This window comes from Lepisosteus oculatus, chromosome 15 (genome assembly GCF_040954835.1).
Source record: "Lepisosteus oculatus isolate fLepOcu1 chromosome 15, fLepOcu1.hap2, whole genome shotgun sequence".
NCBI classification, from domain to species: domain Eukaryota; kingdom Metazoa; phylum Chordata; class Actinopteri; order Semionotiformes; family Lepisosteidae; genus Lepisosteus; species Lepisosteus oculatus.
Window position 1 is genome coordinate 826,636 of NC_090710.1, and position 23,275 is coordinate 849,910.

General features: G+C 39.8%; 1 protein-coding gene across 2 annotated transcripts in view; it reads right to left on the bottom strand.

Annotated features, from left to right (window-relative positions):
* LOC102691159 (pyridoxal kinase) overlaps nt 1-23,275 on the bottom strand; it is a 112,385-nt gene that overhangs the window by 32,408 nt on the left and 56,702 nt on the right. For both annotated transcript variants that reach the window (XM_069178897.1, XM_069178896.1), the window contains exon 7: nt 15,308-15,393. In XM_069178897.1, the coding sequence (XP_069034998.1) occupies nt 15,308-15,393 (86 nt within the window). The remainder of the gene's footprint in view (nt 1-15,307; nt 15,394-23,275) is intronic.

Consider the following 23,275-nt stretch of genomic DNA (forward strand, 5'->3'; position numbering starts at 1 on the left):
TACAAACAACAGAATCTCAATTTTATCAGAGTTGAGTAACAAAAGGTTTTCACACATCCAAGTCTTTACTTCATTAATGCCGTTAACCAAAGTGATGATAGAAGAGTTGTCGTTTGGTGTAAACACAATGTATATTTGAGTATCATCAGTATATGAATGAAAGTTTATATTATGTTTTTGTATTATCCTACCTAGCGGCAGCATGTAGAGAGAGAACAATATTGGTCCCAGCACTGATCCCTGTGGTACCCCAAACTGAACTGGTGACATTAGCCACCGCTACCTTAAATTGATCAGGTACAATGCCTGATGCAAGGGACATGTTCATCATACTAATTATAGGTCCTGCCAGAACTTCGAAGGAATCTTTGACTAGCTGAGTGGGGAAGGGATCTTGTTTGACTTTGTCTTAATTATTAATTTCTTGAGTTCTTGTTCATTAACTAATTGAAAAACACTAAAGAGGTGCTCATAATGTTTTTGTACCAGAATTCTTTGTGGCTTATTTGATTATGTTTGAAGTCTGATGTGTGAATTTTGTTGTTAAAGAAGTTCATGAAATCATCACTACTAAAGTTACATGGTGCTATAGAAATGGAATTTGTTAGATTAACTAGTGTCTTAAATAGGTAGCAAGAGTTTTTTTTATTGCTTTCTATAAGTTCAGAGTAGTAAGCCGAACGAGCTCTATATAGGGCTTTTTTATATTGCTGTAGGCTATCAGTCCATGCCAACTTGAATATTTGCAAACAAGTAGACCTCCATCTACGCTCTAGTTTGCGGTACTCCTGTTTAAGGGATCGTGTGTGATCATTAAACCAAGGAGAGTGTCTAGAGGTTTTGACTACCTTTAACGGGGTAATTTCGTCAAAGGTCTGTCTGACCACTGTATTATAGTTATGTGTGATTTCTTGAACATTATTACTGGAGATGAAGCTAGCATTGTTCATCGTGTTCATGAAATTTAATTAACTACCCCATTGATGTGTCTTGTTGTAATAGTCTTCTCCTTGGCGGCTATCAAGGGCAGTCAAATCTTAAAAGTAATTAAAGAGTGGTCAGAAAATGAGTTATTGATGGGATGGACTAATACATGATGAATATCAGCTCTATGAGTGATAATTAAGTCTAGTGTATGACTGAATATGTGTGTTGGTCCTGTTATATGCTGACTACAACCTACAGAGTCAAGGAGAGACAATAAATGTTTACTGAAGGTGTCTGTCTGTATGTCCATGGTGTTGAGACCCAGTGCACTGTTTCATGACTAGTTTATCTGGAATGATGGTGTTAAAAACTGAGCTGAAGTCGATAAATAGTAGTCTTGCGTATGTGTTCTTTTTATCCATATGGGATAGGGCAGTGTGTATTTATTTATCCTTTATTTAGGATATTCATTCTATATATTCATTAAGAGTTCAGGTTCATATAACTTCTCTATAACATCTAAAATAATGACCACCTTGAAGGGTTAGCAAACTTTCAAGCATTTTTTAAAATATGTGAGAACAACAAAGTTGCACTTGTGGTGCACAGCACCTATTTCATGTAAACATCCAATGTAGCACGTTGCACTTGTGGTGCACAGCACCTATTTCATGTAAACATCCAATGTAGCACTGGAGGGAGTGTTTCATGGTAGTGCATTGTCTATTTGCAGTTGAGGGTAGGGAAACTGGGTGTGGACTTTCAATACACATTCCCAATAGTCACTGATGCAGTTTTAGCTTAGGAATTCCAATTCCCATGGTCTTTTAAATATGAAGATTTTAAAATCCCTATGTGTAATGTATTTTTTAATTAAAATCTTAAATAAATAAAATAATTTTCTAATTATAGAATCTAATTAATATTTATACTATACTGACATTTTTACAAATTCTATATATCACCGTAAGTTAAATATTCACTTTACATTCACTGTCGGTACTAGTGATGTATCAGATATTCAATTGAGGAAGGGTGACAGTAATTTCATCCCCAAGCCCCACACCCCAGACAGACTGAGAAAGGCTTAACTATCCAATCATTGCAATTTGAGCATGTTGCATATATTAATATGTTAATATGTTACATTTGCAACATAATGTGAGGCTATGAACTGGAGCAACCACAAGTCCTGCTCCTGTATTGATGCTATTGGTTTTATAATAAATCAACTTCCAATAAGATGTACTACTACAGAATACAGAACAGCTTCTTTTTCTATTTAATCAAAATTAGACAAATAGAATGTCATATCATTCAGGATCTTGGAGTTTATTAAGCGAGCACATGGGTCTCAAACATTTCGCATAACAGACCTTAAATTAATGGCAGATATGACAGTTGATGTTGGAGATGTTGAATTTTTATCATTTCTTTGAGAGGAGCGTCAAACAGAAGCAGTAAACACATTCTTTTGTGTTAACACAACTGCATCTGCTAACACAGCCTCTTGTGAGAGCAAGGTAACTTCCTGCTCATTCAAATAAGTTACAATACGGTCAGGCAGACCAGTTTTTAAAATCTTCACAGCAAAATTAGTTGTTTACATTTGTCAAAATCAGCTACTTTGCAAGGAATACATAACTTCTCAAAATGAAACACATTCTCTCATGGATTCTCAATAGACTACAGATTTTTTTTAGAATTTCGAAACCTCTGACGATATGCCTCAGAGCTAATTCATAGTCTAGTCCAAACAAAACACACTTTGGTATAAAATACAGTAGGTTAATAACTTCTGTTTTAAAAGATTTCAGGCTTTTTTTAAAAATTGCATCTGATGTAAGTTTGAATACAATGGATAATATGATTTCAGTTCTACTGTTTATCACCTAATATTGTGATTGTTAAACACATGAGATATGGTTTGGGAATGCATTGTTACTTACAGGTTCTGTCTTAGCATTTTCACATTCTACAGCATATTGTTTGTGTGATTAAAGGTGGTCCAACTCCTCACCATTATTATTATGAGATGGTATGGTCTTTCTAAAACTGAATCTCCACCGTCAGTCAGAAAGATGATCTTAATGCATACAGATGCACATACCATGAAAATGACTGATATTAGGAGATTAGCGCAGAAAGCCTGGGACTATGATGTCCAAAGTCGCTCCGAGCAAAGAGCTGTTAAAGCGACTGTGTTCGCCGTCAGAGCGAGCAGGGTTAATTCCCTCCTGCCCAAAGGAGTGGAAGCTCCTGAGCCAGCTATGCCATGGCCCAAAGCAGGCATACAGGACTGCACCCAGCGTCCTAAATGCCGTGAGAACACCGGGGGAGGGAAAGTCTAGAGAAAGCCAGCAAAAGGCTAAGCAAAAAGATGCAATAGCTGCTTGCATGGCCAGGCTTGAAAAGGCTTTATTTGGACAGGGACAAACGCTCCCCAAGGCTGCTGGAAATGTGAATGAGCTAGAACTCTCCACCTCAGGAGAGCGGGCTACGCCCATCTCCACTGGAGGAGGCAGAGACCCACCCCTCCCACTCCCTCAGTCTATCTGATTGAGCGGAAGTGTTCCTGCCTGGATGAGGTCAGCCACTCCCAAGCGAGTGCTGACTCCACCCCTTAAGTCAGAGAGCAGGCAGGCTCCAGACATTTTCTGGAAAAGTTAAAACAAAGAGGAAAAGCAAGAAGCTTTTACCTCAAGGTTGCCATGGGAGATGTCTTACACAGTGAGACACTGATTGACACTGAGGTTGAAAAGTGTTTGATGTCATCAGGTTTATATGGTAAGCTCAAACGGGTAGAAAAAGAAAAGGGCATGCGACTCAGTGGAACCTTTGGTGGATCACCAGAAAGGGAAATTGTGGGATCAGGTCAAGGCCCCTAAGCCTTTTGTACAGAAGGAAAGGGGGGCCAAGAGGCATGCTGTGCTCACACAGTGCCCATTGAACACAGAAACCCGTGCAGAGATTCATTCTGTTCCCTCTGGACAAGAAATATAAATATTCTCGTTTCCCGGATATACAGGGAAGTTTTGCCCTGGCCGAGGTCCCAACAGCCTCCCTGCCACAGGAATGGTGCTCCAAGCAGCTGCCTGATCCAACAGGTAAAGCACACCCCTTTTACATCCCTAAAGAGGAGCGGATCTCCCCACCTGGTGATGAAAAGGAGCTTTCCCTGTGCACCCTGGCACCCAAGAGGGGTCAGGACCACCACCCCACAGTGGTGGAAGGGATCCAGATGGCAGGAGAGCAGGTTGGTGATGAAGCCCTCACCCTTAGCTCTGAGAACTCCTGTATTAGTGAGGATCTGCTTGGGCAGCTGTCACAGGGCCACTGCCAGGTGCCCCTGGTGCAACATTCACAGGTTAGACAGAGAGCCCAGCTGGACGCTGGGACTACTGCGCTGTGGACACGCCTGATCCCAGATGCCAATTCCCTCTGCTGTGACCCAGGGAACCTGCAGTCAGGTAACATTATTTCTCAGAACTACCAGGTAATGAGTGAGATTGACCTGATTGTTCCTGCCTCGAAAGCAGGGTTTCCAACACACCCAGTCCCCATGAAGGGACAGAGAATGAAAGCCGAGCAGGTTTTCTTCCAGCCACCAGCTCAGTTTGTCAGTCTGAGTCCGACCAACAGTGGTTTGCCCAGACTGGAGCTGGATGGTCAAGCCACCCGCCTGCCAGTGCAGAACATGGCAAAGGGGGGTGTCAGAATCCATGACATGGGCCTGATGAATGATAGTGAGTTCAAAGACTGTGAACTAGCTATCCCAGTGCTGGGGCAGCTCCCTGAACCCCTAGCGAGGGAAGGGGGGAGCGAGCAGGTGTCCTACACTCACCCCCAGCGAACGATTGTAATTATGCCGATAGAGGGATTCCTCAATCAGGAGGTGTGCAGGATGGACCTGAACAGTGAGAATGGGGTAACGATCCCAGATCACTCAGGTGCTCCAGAAGACCACTCAGCCGAGGGTCAGGAGGCATGCTCCACCGCTGCAGCGGGGTTCCTAGAGTACAGGCATGAACAGACCAGAAAAGCAGATGGCCCAGAAATGGAGGAGCAGCATCAGCAGCTGCGTCAGATCTCCTCAGATTTCCAAGATGTTGTTGCCCAAGATGCCACATGGCATACTGAGAAAGACACCATGTACATGCTGCGCCAGCTTAGAAAGGCGACAGTCACTCAGAAGGAGATGACTGGGATCAGCCACCCTAAAAGACTTTTGGGAGGACTGATTGCTGCCGCCACTGTTGTGCGTTTGCTATTTTTGGTAGGTTTGTTTGCTACTGGCACTCTCACCCTGACTGCCCCAAGAAGGCAGGTGTCAGAGATGCCAGAGGGTAGCGACAGGCTGTATCAACAGCAGCAAAAGCTGGAAAGCCTAGGGAAAACCTAGGGTAACTTTCTATGCAACAGGGTTAAATCTTATCCCCCACCTAGTGGGCTTGATTGTCGGTTTATGCTTGTGTGCAACAGGCTAGAATGTTGACGCAAGACCTGTTAAGGGAGCTTAGTGCCACTGTAGCCAGTCTAGCCATGGCAGAATTTCCAACCCACTTGATCCGACTCTTCTCAGTAGAGGAGCGCATGACGTTAACCACCCCATCGCTCGTAGCTCACCCAGAAGGCGATCCAAGATTGAATTTGGTTCCAAATCTTGGGATGGGTATGGCTACCAGAGCTATCCATTGGCTGTGTCTGAATGTTCCACCAATGAAGGGTGTAAAGCTACTATAACGAGCAGAGGGAGGTTAATGAACCCTACGGAGAGTAGGTGGGAAGTAAATAGCTGGTCAGCACACCACATTTTACTGTCACTATGACAGGCATGATACAGCTACCACAATGCAGCTGCCTAATCAAACAGTTTTCCTGCAAGTTCCCGAGGAGGCCATAGTGCAGCTTGGTGACTTAACACTGTACTGTCTAGAACCAGACAATGAGACCAAACTTGAGGTCGTGGATGCCTTCAGGGGCCACACTATTAAATTGGATAGAAATCCAAGAAACAGTAAGCCTTGAAGAGGTACAGGTAGTTTGGTTTTAATGGAACAGGCCCCCAAACCACCCTGGTAGGTACCAAACACAGTGTTATGGTTCATCAGGGGGGTTGGGAACAGGAACCAGGGTTATTGTAACACTGCTGCCGGGTAGCTGGATCATGACTGACAGGGTACTCTGGATGCTGTACTCTCACATCAAGATGTACTTTGGGTAGCATGAATGAGTCCGACTCTCAAAGGTACAGATGCAGCCATTCAAAATGGGTGGGGTATTTCGCGGCATACCCCGGTGGGCGTGTCACGGTATCACGCGGTGTCAAGCAGTATCACGCAGTATCACGCGGTTAATCGCGCGTCATTTGACGTCATGCCGGAAACTATCCGGCGTCACCTTGTAAAATCGCCAGGGGGAGCTTAACCACTCATGTACAGCATTTGAGCTTTTAATTTTGAACTGTGTATTACGGCATGTTAATCATCTGTCATTAAAATGTTGGTATATTTTATGAAAGCAAGATTGCTCAGTTGGACAAAAGTACACAACCTACCTTTATTAGAAATATTTATGCATCAAAGCCTTTACCGAAGATATTACTAATAGTATTAATAATGGATGACCTTGGACAAGCTGTATACTCAAAGTATAATTTCTTTAGCACATTTGTACAAGTACTTGGAATCTGTCCAAGCCATACTTTGTCAGGCATTTTGTTTTACTTCAACGGGCATAAAAACTTCCTTGCTTTTAACAGGGCTTTTCATAATTTCTAACTCCGAAAATGATTTAAAATGTGACACTTAGCATTCAACTAGAGCTCAAAATATCACAAGGATCCTCAAGATCACAGCAAAGACTGTATTAAAAGATACTTGTACGCTTTCCACTTCAGAAGGGTGTCAGCCAGTCAGATTCCAGGAATCGGTACTTTAAAGGAAAAATACACACCGGTATTCCATTTCTCCCTAACGATTTTAAGCATCGAAGTATTTAACTAGCATGTGAAAAAGTGGTAGTTTTAAGCTTTTCTGCTAATATAATATGGAATCGCGTATCTTAAGAATTTAATAACGATATGATTATATTCGTGTACTGCGACAGGGCTGTGTAGGGCTGTTTCGCCTCCCTCTTCATGCGACTTCCCCTGTAGCCTACTGGTCTACGTGCCTGATTACAAACTCACGGGTTGTGTGTTCAAAACCAGCTGGTGCTGGACTTTTCTTTTAACAAACATTTCTTCGAAAAAATAGAATAGCGATATTATGGGCAATCAATTGACTTTTATATTTCAAAATATCACAACATGATCGATTCTAAGTCATTTTTGATAACAATGAATTATCAAAAATGACAAAAAGTCACCTTCTTCCCTTCTGACAACGGTCCCTGCTTCTGCTTCCTGCTTCTATTGTGTGTGGGTGTGCAATAGAGTAAATTTTTATAAAGAAATGGAGGCTGGACAGTATGCGTTACAATATAAACATTTATATTGATTTAAATCGTGTTCTGATTTAAATCACAAACGCGTGTTTAATTATATGTGTTTTTTAATCATAATCAGGCTAATGCAACATAAATTGATACAGTATCTTTGTCTTCTAAGTATCTTAATAAACTTTCAGCATAGCTTTCTACCCGTTTAGATTTATATTTCTTGGGATTTTGGGATCAAACGTGGAAGGATTAGATTGTAATCGTTTTTATTTTTCAAATACGTGATTGTATTTCTCAATGTTATGTTACACCTACAGTGGTTCACTGCTTTAAATACATCGAATTAAGAAAGTTATGTGTAGCACTTTAGATCTTTTTTTCTGAACCAGGGAAAATCTGATCATGTCAACATTCTTTTTTTCATTGACCGTCTTTGTAAAAGTACCACCACAGCATTTCGCAATCACGCATTTGTTTCCAATCATGCAAAGTACAGTAATTTTTGAGAATCGATTCACCATGCCTTTCACGTGCTCATAAAAGAGATTGATTTAGGAACATAAACATATTACCGTATGAAAACTGTACTGTATACGGTATGTATATGTATATTTAATGTCTTAACTGTGCCCGTTTAAGTATTGAATATGCATATGGAATTTTACCACTGAAGGGAAATCTTAGTAGCTGAGCATAAAAGGAATAGGAGCATACTGCAACGTGTGTGAAGGCCATAAACGATATTAATTTTGGAACATAAACATACAGTATATGGCTGGTCTCGGTACTTTAAAGAAAACATACACGAAACATGGTTTCATTATGACCAGAATCGGTCTTGAGATATTTTTAACTTGATTTACAGTATTTGAGAGGTATGTCTTAACACCGATACTACGTAAATACTGCTCACGTATATGTTTCTAGGTTTATATTATGCATTTCATTCGGTCAAATTACTTTTGTGCAACTAATAAGAAACGCGAAATGGTTTGCCCAGGGCGTTTTAGTTTCATTTTGTGCAGGGACTCTGCTTTAACAATGTCGCCGTGGATTGATTAGAGATATCAAGTACATACAAGTCATTTTTTAAATGTTGTAGTTCGTCTTGTAAAAATGTTACGAGTACATCATCTATCAACAATTACACAGGTTCTGTTTCCATATTGCGGATTTTGGTTACGTAATATTATTTTCTAAATTTCACGTTGTGAATATATGATTTGGGCAAACAGAGCCGCAAAGAAGTACATTATGGGTTGTTGTTTTTTTTTTGCCGTTTTATCTAGAACAAGCGATGCTTAAACCTTTGTCTGATTCTTGTGAAACTATCCACACGACAGTTACAGTACCTAGGAGTTGACTTCAGTGATGTCACTGATGGGATGTTTCTAAAAATCCATCCTCTGTAAAACGTCTTCTCTAGTTGTCCTGCATATGAATACGCTAATGAAGCTGTGTGTTCTGAGCCTGGATCTCTACATTTCTGTATGAACCAGCTTATAGGGCTAAAGACAGCTTGTGTTTAAATTGAGTATAAGGTAATTTATGCTTCTAAAGTCATGGTCAGCATTTATTATTGTACTGTGCTGTAAACGTGTTCTGTGCCTAGTCACATTATTTTATAGCGTTTTTATAGCGTTATCAAATCTGGTGGCGCTGTGTGTTAGTATCCTGACTCCCATGTCACATGGTCTGTGATTGAATCCCATGGAACTATGACTTTATTTTTTAACAAACATTTCTTTGAAAAAATGAAACGTTTCCTTGGTCAGAGATTAAATAAAACCTCACTCGCACCAAACAAATTTATATTTCTAAATATCACAACATGATCGGATTTAAGTCTTTTTAATAACAATGAATAGTCACCTATGCGTTACAAAATAAACATTTATATTGATTTGAATCGCGTTTTGATTTAAATCGTAAACGCATGTTTAAATATATGTGTTTAAAGGCGATATACTGTATAAAAGCGCTGATTCTTATGGAGTGTGTTCCGCCGGGGATTCAAAAAATTTATTTTTTTTAATCGTGTATCTAAGGAAAATTTCAGTATAACTTTGTTCATGTACAAACAGTGGCATGTTACATTATAATTTGGGTGTCTCCTCTTGCCAGAAAGCTCAAAATAGCATTTTTGTGGTTTTTGACTTTTTCTAAATTGCAACCCATAAATAAAGCTGATAAAGCTTAGACTAACTGTATTCTAAACAGTATTACAACAGCACATTGGACAATTCAACGTAAATTGCAAAAATGCACTTGGAATCTGTCCAAGCCCTCCTACAAAAATTATTTAAACTGCGACACTGATCATTCATCTTTAAATAAACTTTATTTTATATAGCGTTCTAAGCGAATAGGTAATTAGATTGCTCATAAACCTAATCGCTTCTTCTACAAAACACAGCGTGATTGCTCTCTGAAAATGCTTTTCCTTTATATTTAGGCTCAGATTTCAACTATAGATCGTATTATTATAAACTTTCTTGGAAAAATGTATTTTATGTAAACCATGTTTGCTATTAATTCATTTAGGGCTAAAATACGTTCATTGTCTTCCAATCGAGTCGAGTTGACATTGGAAGCTTGCCACTCCCGGACTGTTACACCAATGCATTAGCATGTTAAAGCGATTTCATTGAGGAGCCCAGCTACCAGTTAACACTGTACTTCCTACTTTGAAAATACCTGTGAAACCGGTTTAATTCGTCACAGCCAGCACTCCGGCAGAGAGGGGGTTGTACTCGTAAAGCAGAAGCAGGCGAGATTTCCAGCGAAAGACACCTCCCCCCCCCTCAAAAACCCAGTAAGCAGTATTGCTTTATGTTGAAAATTGAGGTGGATTTTGTTTATGATAAAGAGGATAAACTGGGACGGGAGGAGGGTTGGGTTTTGCATAAGGGGCGGGAGTATGATAATTGGAGGAATTTGCGAGAGTACAATGGTTTGATATATTTGATTTTGTATTGTGGTCATTATCTATGTTTTTGGTTGGTTTTATGTTTATATGGTTGTTTTTGTTTGTTGGTTGTTATTATGGTTATTAAAATACAATCTATAGTTGAAATCTGAGCCTAAATAAAAAGAAAAAGCAAGTGATTAGGTTAATGAGAAATCTAATTACTTATTCGTTTAAAACACTATATAAAATAAAGTTTATTATTCATTTGCTGGACAGAGCGGTGAACATTATTATGCATAAGACAAAGATAACGATCCTGATCAGTTTAGAAATCTGTGTACGCTGTAAGGTTTTTACTTCTTAAACTTTTAAAATACACGTTTCGAATCGAAAAAAATCCTCTTCCTGGTACAGTCGCATGAATAGAGAGGCGAAACAGCCCTACACAGCCCTGTCGCAGTACACGAATATAATCATATCGTTATTAAATTCTTTAGATACGCGATTCCATATTATTTTAGCAGAAAAGCTTAAAACTACCACATTTTCACACGCTATTTCACATGTTAGTTAAATTTAATTAATTTATATATTATATATTTATATAACTGACCAAGGGAAACGTCTCATTTTTTCAAAGAAATGTTTGTTTGTTGATTGTTATCAAAAATGACTTAGAATCGATCATGTTGTGATATTTTGAAATATAAAAGTCAATTGATTGTCCATAATATCGCTATTCTATTTTTTCGAAGAAATGTTTGTTAAAAGAAAAGTCCAGCACCAGCTGGATTTGAACACACAACCCGTGAGTTGGTAGTTCGGCACGTAGACCAGTAGGCTACAGGGGAAGTCGCATGAAGAGGGAGGCGAAACAGCCCTACACAGCCCTGTCGCAGTACACGACTATAATCATATCGTTATTAAATTCTTTAGATACGCGATTCCATATTATATTCCCTATTAATCAAATTCTAAAAGTATGCTTGTTGACTCCGGTATCTCTTTAGTTAAAGACTTCGATGCTTAAAATGTTTGGGGAGAAATGGAATACTGGTGTGTATTTTTTACTTTAAAGTACCAAGACCAGCCATATACAGTACTGTATGTTTATTTTCCAAAATTAATATCGTTTATGGGCTTCACACACGATACAGTATGCTCCTATTCTTTTTATGCTCAGCTACTAAGATTTCCCTTCAGTGGTAAAATTCAATATCTACAACGGGCACAGTAAAGACGCTTACTGTACTGTAAATCTTTCTATGACAGACCAACGGACCACAAGTGCCCCTGTCGGTCAACCAATCAAGTATCGGGGTACCCCGCGTCATCTTGCGTCAGGATGCGCGACACCGCAGCCAATTACCTCCGGTACGTGTCTGTACCGCTCACTTTGAATGGCTGCATCTGTAGCATGTCAAAAAAAAAAGAAAGTGATTTCTTCCCAAATATCTGCCTACTACAGAGGTATCTGATACCATCAGTGAACTTCCTGATGTGTAATGCCTATACTGAGATGATGTCGCCTACCTTGTTTATATATACTCCAGATGTTATTCATCATGTTTGTTTCCAATGCTGGTTTCTGTATGAATTCTTGAGGAGTAATGTGGACATTTAAGGTTAATGTTTTAATGATACAAGGGACATCACTTAACCCTGTGTTTTGGTTTGAAGATAACAACGTCTCAGGACCTCGTGACCTTCAAAAAGAGGGGATATAATAATAATAATTGCTTACACTTATATAGTGCTTTTCTGGACACTCCACTCAAATCGCTTTACAGGTAATGGGGACTCCCCTCCACCACCACCAATGTGCAGCCCCACCTGGATGATGCGACGGCAGCCATAGTGCGCCAGAACGCGCACCACACATCAGGTATCAGTGGGGAGGAGAGCAGAGTGATGAAGCCAATTTATAGATGGGGATTATTAGGAAGCCATGATTGGTAAGGGCCAATGGGAAATTTGGCCAGGACGCCAGGGTTACACCCCTACTCTTTTCGAGAAACTCCCTGGGATTTTTAATAACCACAGAGAGTCAGGACCTCTGTTTTACGTCTCATCCGAAGGACGGCTCCTGTTTACAGTATAGTGTCCCCGTCACTATACTGAGGCATTAGGACCCACATGGACCGATATGTAGCGGCAAGGCTTATTAAAGTACAGGAATTAAGTTTGCTGCTCCCTTGCCAGTCCCTCTCTCCTTCATCTCAGTGGTGCTCGATACAGAGAGGCCATTCTATTTGGTTCAGATTAAAGGGGTTTTTCTAGCTGATAGATTGTCCTGATAAGGAACAACTCCCAATGCTGAGATTCTCCAGTACCCCTAATAAATGGTTATCTCTGGCACCTCACCATCTGGGAGATTCCAAGGGAGAGACTCATTCAAAGTTGTTTACAACCCTAAAGTCAGAGTGCATTGTTACTCATCCTCAGCCAATCAGGAACAGGTGGGGCAGGTAACCCCACGTGAGGCCCACGAAGCTTTCAAACAATGAACGACCGTAGTTCCTTCAGGTAAAACAGGCAGCACAGAGCCCAGAAGGTGTGCCTCCTGGAAATACTCGACTCAGCACGCCTCCTGGACATTCTCAGACTCGGAGTGCCTCCTGGACATTCTCAGACTACGGGCTCCTCCTGGACATCCTCAGACTCAGCTCAGACAACCATGTAACGACCAGTGTGTCCGAGTATCAGGACTTTATTTTGTTCTTAGAGTCGAGAACGGAGGTTGCCAGCGCGTAACCACATGATCCACCCAAGGTTAGCCCAGCAGCAAGCATCGTGAACCCACTGCGAAAGCTCAGCTGATCAACAAGTGAACTACGGTCGGAACTGTGGACAGCTGAAATTAGTATTCAGAACTAGCGCTACATCAAAAACTAACCAGTCTTCTTCCTGTCTAAAGAGTGTGACCTACTTGGACCCGCAGTCACTTTTCTCCTGTGCACAAACTCTGCTAGTAAGCCAGAACTAACTAGCCGGTCTTCAGAGAGCCCACTGCTAGAGCATCGCAGCAGAAATCTCTTCCACTTCTTTCCAGCTGTAACACCACTGCTTGGCACCGGGCCAGAGAATGCCGATTGGACGCAACAAGCCTGCCGCTGTTTGTGTCCGTGGGAGATCTGAATCCACACAGATTGGATGAGTATTCAGCATTCTGCATTACAGCTCGAGAATTCAATTGTTACCTCAACCCCAGTTAATATCAATTTAATTCCTATGAATGATGTACTTGCTTTTGAGTATCTACTGTAGATGTTGTAACCAAGTTCATTTATGAAACAGTCTAAATGAATGGTATACTAAATGTATGTCCCTCTTGGTTTGTAACTCTTTATGATTGAATATATACCTGTAGTATTCTGCTAACCCTAACGATAAGATCTGTTATGTTTATATGCACATTTTACGCATTAATAAATGTATTCTCGTGTAATAGTATCTGTTTGTGTGCGTTGTTTGAATTATCCCGCAAGGTTGATTCTAATAGCCATCAAAGAATCATTTTGTGACTTACTGCTACAATTTATAATTGTCCCAGTTAAGCACAAAACCCCTAAAACCATGTGGTTTTAAAAACACTACAGTACAGTATTTGTGAAATATATTTTACATATCAAAATATTAAGTAAAATGTTTCCTGATCACTTGTTGCTGAAATTAGCATTATGGCAAAATAAAGATTATTTTAATGCAGATGAAAACCTGAAAGAAACACAGTGCATTCCCAACAAGCTATGTATAAACTATAAACTATAAATAAACCACATTTTTTACATATCTGGCTAAATAATTTTGTTATGTTTTTAATATTAATTTGATAGCTTAAAATAATAAAAGTAAAAACAGTATACAAATTAAATTCTATTTTTGTGCATTGACTGGGATTCAAAACCAGGCATTTCTGGTGACAGCACAGAATACTTCCATATGCCACATTAAAAATTCACTGCACGACCAGGTGGTTTTACAAAGTAGTGCAGTCTGGCAACAGGCTATTTTAAAAAATGCATTAGAACGTGGCATGTATGCTGCATTTTGACACATTATTCATTGTACATTCTTAATGGCTGGATTTGTAATCCCTAAGTAGAATGTTACATTGAATGCCTGTTTCTTTAACACAAAAGGTTAAACAAAAACAGGCTGATGTTCTGGTATGGGTAGTTCTGATTTACTGTTCCCTTAAATTTTTATTACTTTTCAGAGTTACTTATTCTGTTTTGTCCCTGTTTTGTCTGATGAAGAAAGTAGTTTACTTTCTGGTGATTTCAACAAAGAAATAGATCCTATTTCTAATGAACATTTTCAGTCAGAATTTAACAGTATGAAACTACTAAGTAGTTTCCTTGCTTAGTTCTTTACTAAAACATTTGATGATTTGCTAATGACTTCTCATCCCAGGTTACATAATATCCTTCTCCATCTAGACTTAAGTGCATCTTTTGGTGTCAATTATTGCATTCCTCTGGTCACAAACTTTCTAGGGATCACTGGGACTTCCCCTGGTTTGGCTATCAGGAGTAAATTTATAAATCTTTGCTGTTTTTAAATCAGATGTTGTCCCACATAGACTCAGTGTGTTCCCCAGGTTTTGGTGCTGGGACCTTTAATTATTGTATACCCATGCTGCCTCTTTGCCACATTATACATAATGAACGTGGGGCTTAACTGCTTACAGGAGTACTTGGGTCAGGTGCCAAGGGATGTCTTCAAGTTCAAGTAATGAACGAAGGACTCCAGGACACAATTTCAAAAAGAATTTAAGTAAAGTTTAAGTAATTAAGTCAGAAAACAGCAGACATTTGTATACATAGTGTCTCATAGGCACCAGCGTATACTCCATACCCACATTGCTAAGCTGGTATTATGGAACTCTTCAAAAATTGTCTTGATGAAAGTCCAAACAAAGAAGATGGGTTAAATTATATTTTCTGTTTTGTAATGTTTTATGTTTAGAAGTTTAAATAAATCCATATTTTTTTAATACTAAAAAGTAGTTTTAGTGGTACTTACTCAGCCTCAAACTGGTTGGGAGTTATTATATCTGCCACTGGAACAACCTTCCCTTTGTAAACTGGATATAGATTTTCTGGGACATACTGTGAACACACAAGAAATCAGAGTTTGAATCAGCTTTTAATAGAAAATGACACTTTGACTCAGCATATCACTACAAACCTCACAGCACATAAAACAGAATGGCAATATACATGCCACCTATAAAAGTCTCACTTTTGGGTAATTTCCATTTTTAGAAACAGTGGGCTCCACATCACAAATGGAAGAACTGATGTATCAGATGGAGGCCTCACAATCTCCAATGACCAATTTGTGCAGTGCAGCTTCAGAAATACTAGCCAGAGCTGTGTAAAATCATACCTGCAATTTCTGGACTTGCTGCTCTATAGACTGTTGCTCCATAACAAATAATATGATAAGGGGAACAGGTACAAATGTGACTTCTGAGTATTTGGAATAAACTACTCTTCTAGGTACAAGTACTGATGATTGCCAAGCTGTACACATGAGTATGTCATTTAAAAGTTTCTGATATCTAGAATTTACTTTATTTTCAAGACTATTTTGAGAGCAAAACATCCTAATTGAACATCCTAAAGCTAATGCAGTTTATAGAAAGGACTTCAGATCACCAATGCCACTGTCATTCCTGTAGAGATTTGTGGAATGACCAAATAACCTAATGAGGCACAGTGGAACTCTACTATTTTCCACCAAAATAAAGTGAATCTAATTTTCCCCACATAACATTTTGGTCAATTGGAGTGTTTAAAAGAATAACAGTAACTAATATTCAGCATGCTTTATATTTTCATGGGTTCTGATACAGATTTTTTTTAATTTCCTTTTCACAGAACACGCATTTAATTCCCTGTACACCAGTTGTATGTGCAACCAGCATAACTTTTATTTTTTCATTAACAGAATGGGAGGATAGTGGACATAGTGATGGCATAAAGTCCTTGTTTCTTTTCCAATCCATAATGTGACTTGCCAGTGATGTTGATATGGTGTGGTAATATCACTTCCATTTATAAACAGTACAATCACGATTTGCCATTGTATTAACAGTTGCAACAGATACAAATTCTAAAACAAGTTTGAAATCTTTTAAAACAGTTATTCATCTATTTCGTATATGTGAGTGTGTCCAGTGGATGATATTGAGATTAGTATAATGAATCATGTTTAATGAGCACTAGGCGTCTGGAATTTCGGTCTCACAAAGCAAGATCAAATTATATTCAGATAAGTAACTACAGTAGCTCCTGGAATTCATGTATGAATTGGCTTCATGACTTTGTTCTCCCAATGACAGCTGATGTGTAGTGAGCTTACTGGCACACTTTGCCATCAAATCATCCTGGTAGGTGCTACATACTGGTGGTGGTGGAATTGAGGTGAGTCCCCACTACCTGTAAAGCGCTTTACGTGGAGAGTCCAGAAAAGTTCTACAGATGCAGCCATTCAGAATGCTAATGGGATAATGCAGTACTTTGTCGCGCTGTACTGCACGTTTTAAAAAATACTCACTGCACTAGGGACTGCACTACTTTGTAAAACCTGCCAGGTGGAGCAGTGAGAGCTTAATGTGGCATGTAGAAGCATTTAGGATTTTGCCAGAAAACACTTGGTTTCAAATCCCAGTCAATGCTGAGGGACAATCTTTTTCCAATAGAATTTAAGTTGTACAGTGATTAGACTTTTATTAATTTTAAACTGTATACTACAGTATTTTAAATATTGAATTAACTAAAAAGAGAGTAACATTATTAAAACAATATTACTCAGTTCAATATATGAAAAATAGTTTAATATTCTACTGTGGCTAGTTGTGACGACCAATGTGCTTCTTTCAGGCTTACATCTGTATTGATATGATCTATATTGTGCCTTAATGTAAATTTCAGCAATGAGTAAACAGGAGAATTTAGCTTTAAATTTTGATTGTGAAAAATATATTTCACACATACTGTACTGTAGTGCTGTAAAGCCATATGGTCTAATACGTAATATATACCTAATGTATATATAGTAGATGGTAGTGGTAGCTAAATATATAAAAAAGCAACGTATAAATATATAAAAATACAAAGTACACACAGTATTCCACCATCTTCATGGACATGTTATGCATCAAAGTCTTTAACTCGGTAACTTGCAATGGTAATTTTGGAAAAGTTTTGATGTGCTTGTTCTAACTACACCCAAAGAAGGCTCCACGGCTTAAACACTGTGTTTTCTTTCTTCTCCTTTCAGCATGGAATAAACCTATTACTATATAAAGTTTATATAGTTCATAAAAAGTTATAATGTTTTATCATTTTTGAAGGATATGTAATAAAATTATTTGCGGTTATTGTTGTAAAAGAGATGATATGCTAACTTGATACCACACGATAGTGAAATATTAATCTTGGGTCCTGTTGTAGTTTTGTTCAGTTGAGCAGTTTGAAATGTTTGTGGAGTTCTCTTGTTCAGTTGCTGGATAGGCTTAATGGGAGAACTTGACTAGAACAGGGGGAGATCAGGAAGAGAGCAGGAGAGAATGTGGAGTAGTAGAGGTGCCTGTTTAGTAATAAACTGCAAAAATAAACATATCTGTCACCGTCCAGTTGCCATCCATACCAACAGAGTGTTTAACCACCATCTTAAACATTTTTTACATAGTATTTATGTATGGATTTAAAACCATACGGTATCATACTGTATACACAGTATATTTAAATTGATGTGTACGCTACTGTTTTGGTAAATCTGTGGATCTGACATCACGTGTGTGGAACAGTTGTAGACAAGACCCGGGGGGGGTTGTTTTGATTATACTAGGAATGAGTCCGTGAGGCATACCGTCGAAGTTTCAAATAAACCTTTGTTGAGTCTGCATGAGAGACAAAAAGTACCTTTTTAGAAGTCGTGTTCTGCTTGCAAAGTAGCTGATTTTGACAAACAGCTAATTTTGCTGAAGAATTTAAAATCTCTCTTTACTGCTTTAATTGAATTGAACAGAAGGTCACCTTGTTCTTACAAGTGGCTCTGTTAGCAGAGTTTGAGTTAACACACCTAACCCTTTAGGATGAATTTTTTATCACTGTAGCAGCTGAATCTCAGTATTCAGGACTAACGCTACATTGGGAACGAACCAGTCTTTTTCCCCGTCTAAAGAGTGTGACAGTCACTTTTCATGTGCACAAACTCTGCTAGTTCAGCCAGGCAGGACTAACTAGCCACTCTTCAGAGAGTCACTGCCAGCGCCCTGCAGCATGAATCTCTCCCTCCTTCTCCCCCACCTCACGCCGGACCAGCACTGCCAGAGGACGCTGATTGGACACAGCAACAGGCTGTCGCTGTTCCCTTATGTCAGTGGGAGATCTGAATCCACACAGATTGGATGAGTATTCAACATTCTGCATTATAGCTCGAGAATTCAATTGTTACCTCAACCCCAGTTGGTATCAATTTAATTCCTATGAGTGATGTACTTGCTTTGGTGTAGTATAGAAGTTGTAATCAAAGCTTATTAACTAAACGGTATAAATGAATGATATACTGAATGTATGTCTCTCTTGGTTTGTAACTCTTCGTTATTGAATATATACCTTTTGTATTCTGCTAACCTTCACTAGAAGATATGTTATGTTTATATGCACATTTTATGTATTAAATGTATTCTCGTGTATTAGTATCCGTGTGTGTGCGTTGCTGAGTTGTTTATGCAAGGTCGATTTTCTAATAGCCATCAAAGAATCATTTTGTGATGTACTGCTACAATTAATAATTGTCTCAGTACATGCCCAAAACCCCTACATCACCCTTATCACCTTGTTGCCATTTTTAACAATTCTGTGTCCGAATCGCAGTAGGGAGAGACACAGTCAGAAAAAAGTGAATCCTAGCTACAATACATTTATACAATTTTTGTGGTAAAGGGAAGCAAAATATCAGGATTTATTGCGAGTAATTAGTGTAAGATTTAAAGCTGAAATCTGAGCCTAAATATAAAGTTAAAATCTCTACAGAGGAATGTTGGAAATGTGTAATTTTTTTGGAGGAGAAATACAATTAAAAAATAAATGCTTCTTGACATCTAAAATCAATCTCAATCAAGGTCTACTTTGTGTTTACATAAAATAAGTAATTAGAAATTTGAGCAATTTAATGTCTTATTTATAAAACAGTGAAATCTAACCTGCAGAAGATCACAGCAGAGACAGCACTACAGTAGCTCTGCTTGCCACAGAAGTTCAGGAAAGGGTGAATTAAGGCATGTCAAGTGCAATAATTCAGGGATCAGTTATAACAGTTTAAAACGTGCATAGATTATTGTAAAGATTCTGTAAAATTCACAATTTAAGAGCTCTGTAGAACAAGAAAACTTGTGCTTTTCAAGGCTGAAGCCAAAATTCAGTCTAAATAATTAAGACAAATAAAAATGTAGGACGTTAAAGTGTTAAGAGATGTAAATAAATGGTTAAGATGTAAAACTACAAAAATGTACATGAGCAAAATGTTTTAGAAATGGAGCAGGTGTTACTTTGAAATAAGCAATCAGAAAAAAGTGAATCATGACCAGACATAGTGTAGAAGAGGAATGCAGGAACACCTGCAAAAGCTTAGATTTACAAAAATAAATCACAGAAAGTTGTGTGTTACAAAATAATATGTGAATACTTTTAAATGTTTACATTGATTCTGAAATAAGATTAAACATATTTTAATTGTATTTTAATCATAACATATTACATGTAAATGCATTTTAGATTTTGTGTAGTTGCTAGTATTGAACTATTTGTTGGATGCACATAAATAGAAGGAATAGGCAAATGCAGAGTAGCTGATACTGATCCACGGAGATTGTTTTTTAAATTTGTTTAAATAACAAACAGGCTATGGATACTAATGTGCCAGAGAGGTGGAAAGGCTGTTTCCCTAAGCCAGCACTTTAAATTGTATCCTCAGTGAGTAACTGCTACCATCTCAAGTAATGCACAAGATGTAAAAAGGGTTAACTTAAGTCAGTTCTGCCTGAAAATTAGACTTCTAAGCAACAGGGGTTTATGGCAGGAAAGGGGGTTAACTGATAAGGATTCCAGTTGGGAGCTAGGAACCCTCTGGGGGCGTAATCTTAAACTGACCATGTGGCCAGGGTCTCTTAACTGGCCAAATACCACGAACCCCCTCTTTACTATAACACCGAATGACGTCCGAAGCAGCAAGGAAGGACTATATAACCTAAACGTTTGCATCGGCACATTGAACAACACTTCGGTTTTATTGTTCCTTGCATGCAATAAACTCATCTGTTTAACTTCATCTCGGGATCCAGAACCTTATTCTTTCTGTTACAACAATCTCATAGTGGGTTTCTATCACTGTGTATAGTTACACAGTATCTTTAGTTCCATCCATTCTCTAATCTCTTTATCTAGTACAGGGGAACTGGAGCCTATCCCAGCAAGCAATGTACTTGCTGTACATTGTAGTTGCTGTACATTGTAGTTGCTGTACATTGTAGGCACAAGGCAGTTGATTAGTAATTCTCATGTGCCGGGCGCTGGAGCCCCGGGGACTCCGGAGGCCGTTGGGAAACGGGAGCAGGGTGGCCTAAAGGGGGGCCATCCTTGAGCGACGCTACTCCCACTCCGGAAAGCCAGAAGGAGCGCTTCACCCCGCTTGCTGCCGTGGGAAGGGTTGGCCACAGCTGTGGCTTATTTCTTCCCTGCCTCATTGAGGGCAGACCCTGCCAGGCCCTCGACGACACCGGTTCGACCATCACCCTGCTGCGGCCTGGTGTCCTGCCGGGCACCGAGGCAGCCGGACCCCCAGGGCGCTCACCCTGCACTTTGGGCCTGCGAGGGTGAAACACCCCTTCTACCTTGCCCCAGTCCATGAGGACTGTATCCTGGGGTTGGACTGGTTGCAGCACGTGGGTGGTTGCCTTGATTTGGGCCGGCGAGAGTTGGTGGGGCAGGGGGAACAAATCAGTTTCGCGGTGGGCGGGGCGGGAGGTGTCCGGGGTGTGTGGGTTGACCGGAGCGGGAAGCGGAGGTGGCAGCAGCGGGTGTCACCTGGGCCTGTCGGAGCTGCGGGTGTCGGGGCGAGCGTGCCAGAGCTGACTCCCAGGACGGTGAGATAAGCTTGCCCCTACCCGGCCTGTAAGGCACTCTGTGCACTGTGGGAGGCCTTAGAGGTGAGGGATGGGGTGCTGCGCTGGGGGTGGCAGGTGCCCTCCAGCGGCGAGGTCACTGCTTGGCGGCATCCGGCTGGCTGTGCACCGCTTAGAGAACTGCCCCACGGAGCGAACGCGACACCACAAACTGCCACCTGACTTCTCCCCTGGGGGCACCCGCCACCCCCGGCGCAGCACCCGTCCCTGCTGCAACCAGTCCAACCCCAGGATACAGTCCTCACGGACTGAAGCAAGGTAGAAGGGGTGTTTCACCCTCGCAGCCCCAAAGTGCACAGTGAGCGCCCTGGGGGTCCGCAGCAGGGTGATGATCGAACCTGTGTCGACGAGGGCCTGGCAGGGTCTGTCCTCGGTGAGGCAGGGGAGGAATTAGCCAACTCTTCCCACAGCAGGCAGGGTGAAGCGCTCCTTGCTTAGAATAGCAATATTATGGACAATCACTTGACAATAAATATAGAAAAGCACATATTAAATTTGGGAAATTTGGTTTCAAAAGTCCTCATATCAACGATGCCTATACTGTTTTTCTCTACAGTATGCTAATCTATTGCAGTGCATAAATAAGATGATACTGTTTAGACTTTTAATTATTTTAAACTATTACAGCAGCACAATGTGCTTTTTCACGAAACCTCCTAGAGTAACGAAATGTCTTGCGTTGTACAGCTTTTCAGCTAAATACTGTATATTTATTGCTTACGCCTGACATTAGAGGTGCCCGATAAAAACCGGTTGAACAGCTCTGTTGGAGGTTTCGTGAAAAAGCTACAGGAGTGCCAATCGTAATCATGTTTATTCATTCTGGAATGTGTGTGTGTGTCTCTCTCTCTCTCTGCTGGTACGAGATTGGATTACATCCAATAATCAAAAATGACACAATAACAATAATAACCATAATAACGAACAACCAACAATAACAACCATATAAACATAATACCAACCAAAAACATAGATAACAACCACAATACAAAATCAAATATATCAAACCATTAAAAGCAAAACCGTCCTCCAATTATCAACAAATCTCGATATCTTGTACGAATTATTCGAAACACAAACCAAAAGCAGACCACAAACTCTCTCAAATTCTTCCAATTATCATAATCCCGCCCCTTATGCAAAACCAAACCCTCCTCCCATCCCAGTTTATCCTCTTTATCATAAACAAAATCCATCTCAATTTTCAACATAAAGCATTACACAAAATCAATACCTCAACACTCCATATTCAACAACGATAATTCACAAACAGCCAGAACATGTAACTCCACATTCCCAAATAGACCTCATTTCCATAGCCCCGCCACTTATGAAAAATCAACATCCCTCCCCTGTTCTTGTCAAATAAGCTTCCCCCCTTTTCACTTCTTTTTCCTCACCGTCAACCCTGTCGCTCCCCCTTTACTCTCACCATCTGATTAAGAATGATTAAAAGCATTGTATTTTTTTTCTGGGTGCTGACAAAGTAAGCACTCTCTCTCTGCTGGCATTTTTATTTTTAATTACATTTTAGCAAAGTAATGTATTATAAAAATCTTAAGATTTCTATATTTATGTCTTTATTTAGTGGTTTCATTAGTGACAAAGGCTAAACTTTCTTGGAAAAATGTCTTTTATGTAAACCATGTTTGCTATTAATTCATTTAGTTTACTGACAGAATTGCTGTATTTTATGCATGCCAAAAAATTTCGGTGCCGTCATCTCCACTTTAAAGGTACCCCCATGCTGGAAGAATTTTACCTCGGAACGTTTGCCCAGCGTACATAGGCACATC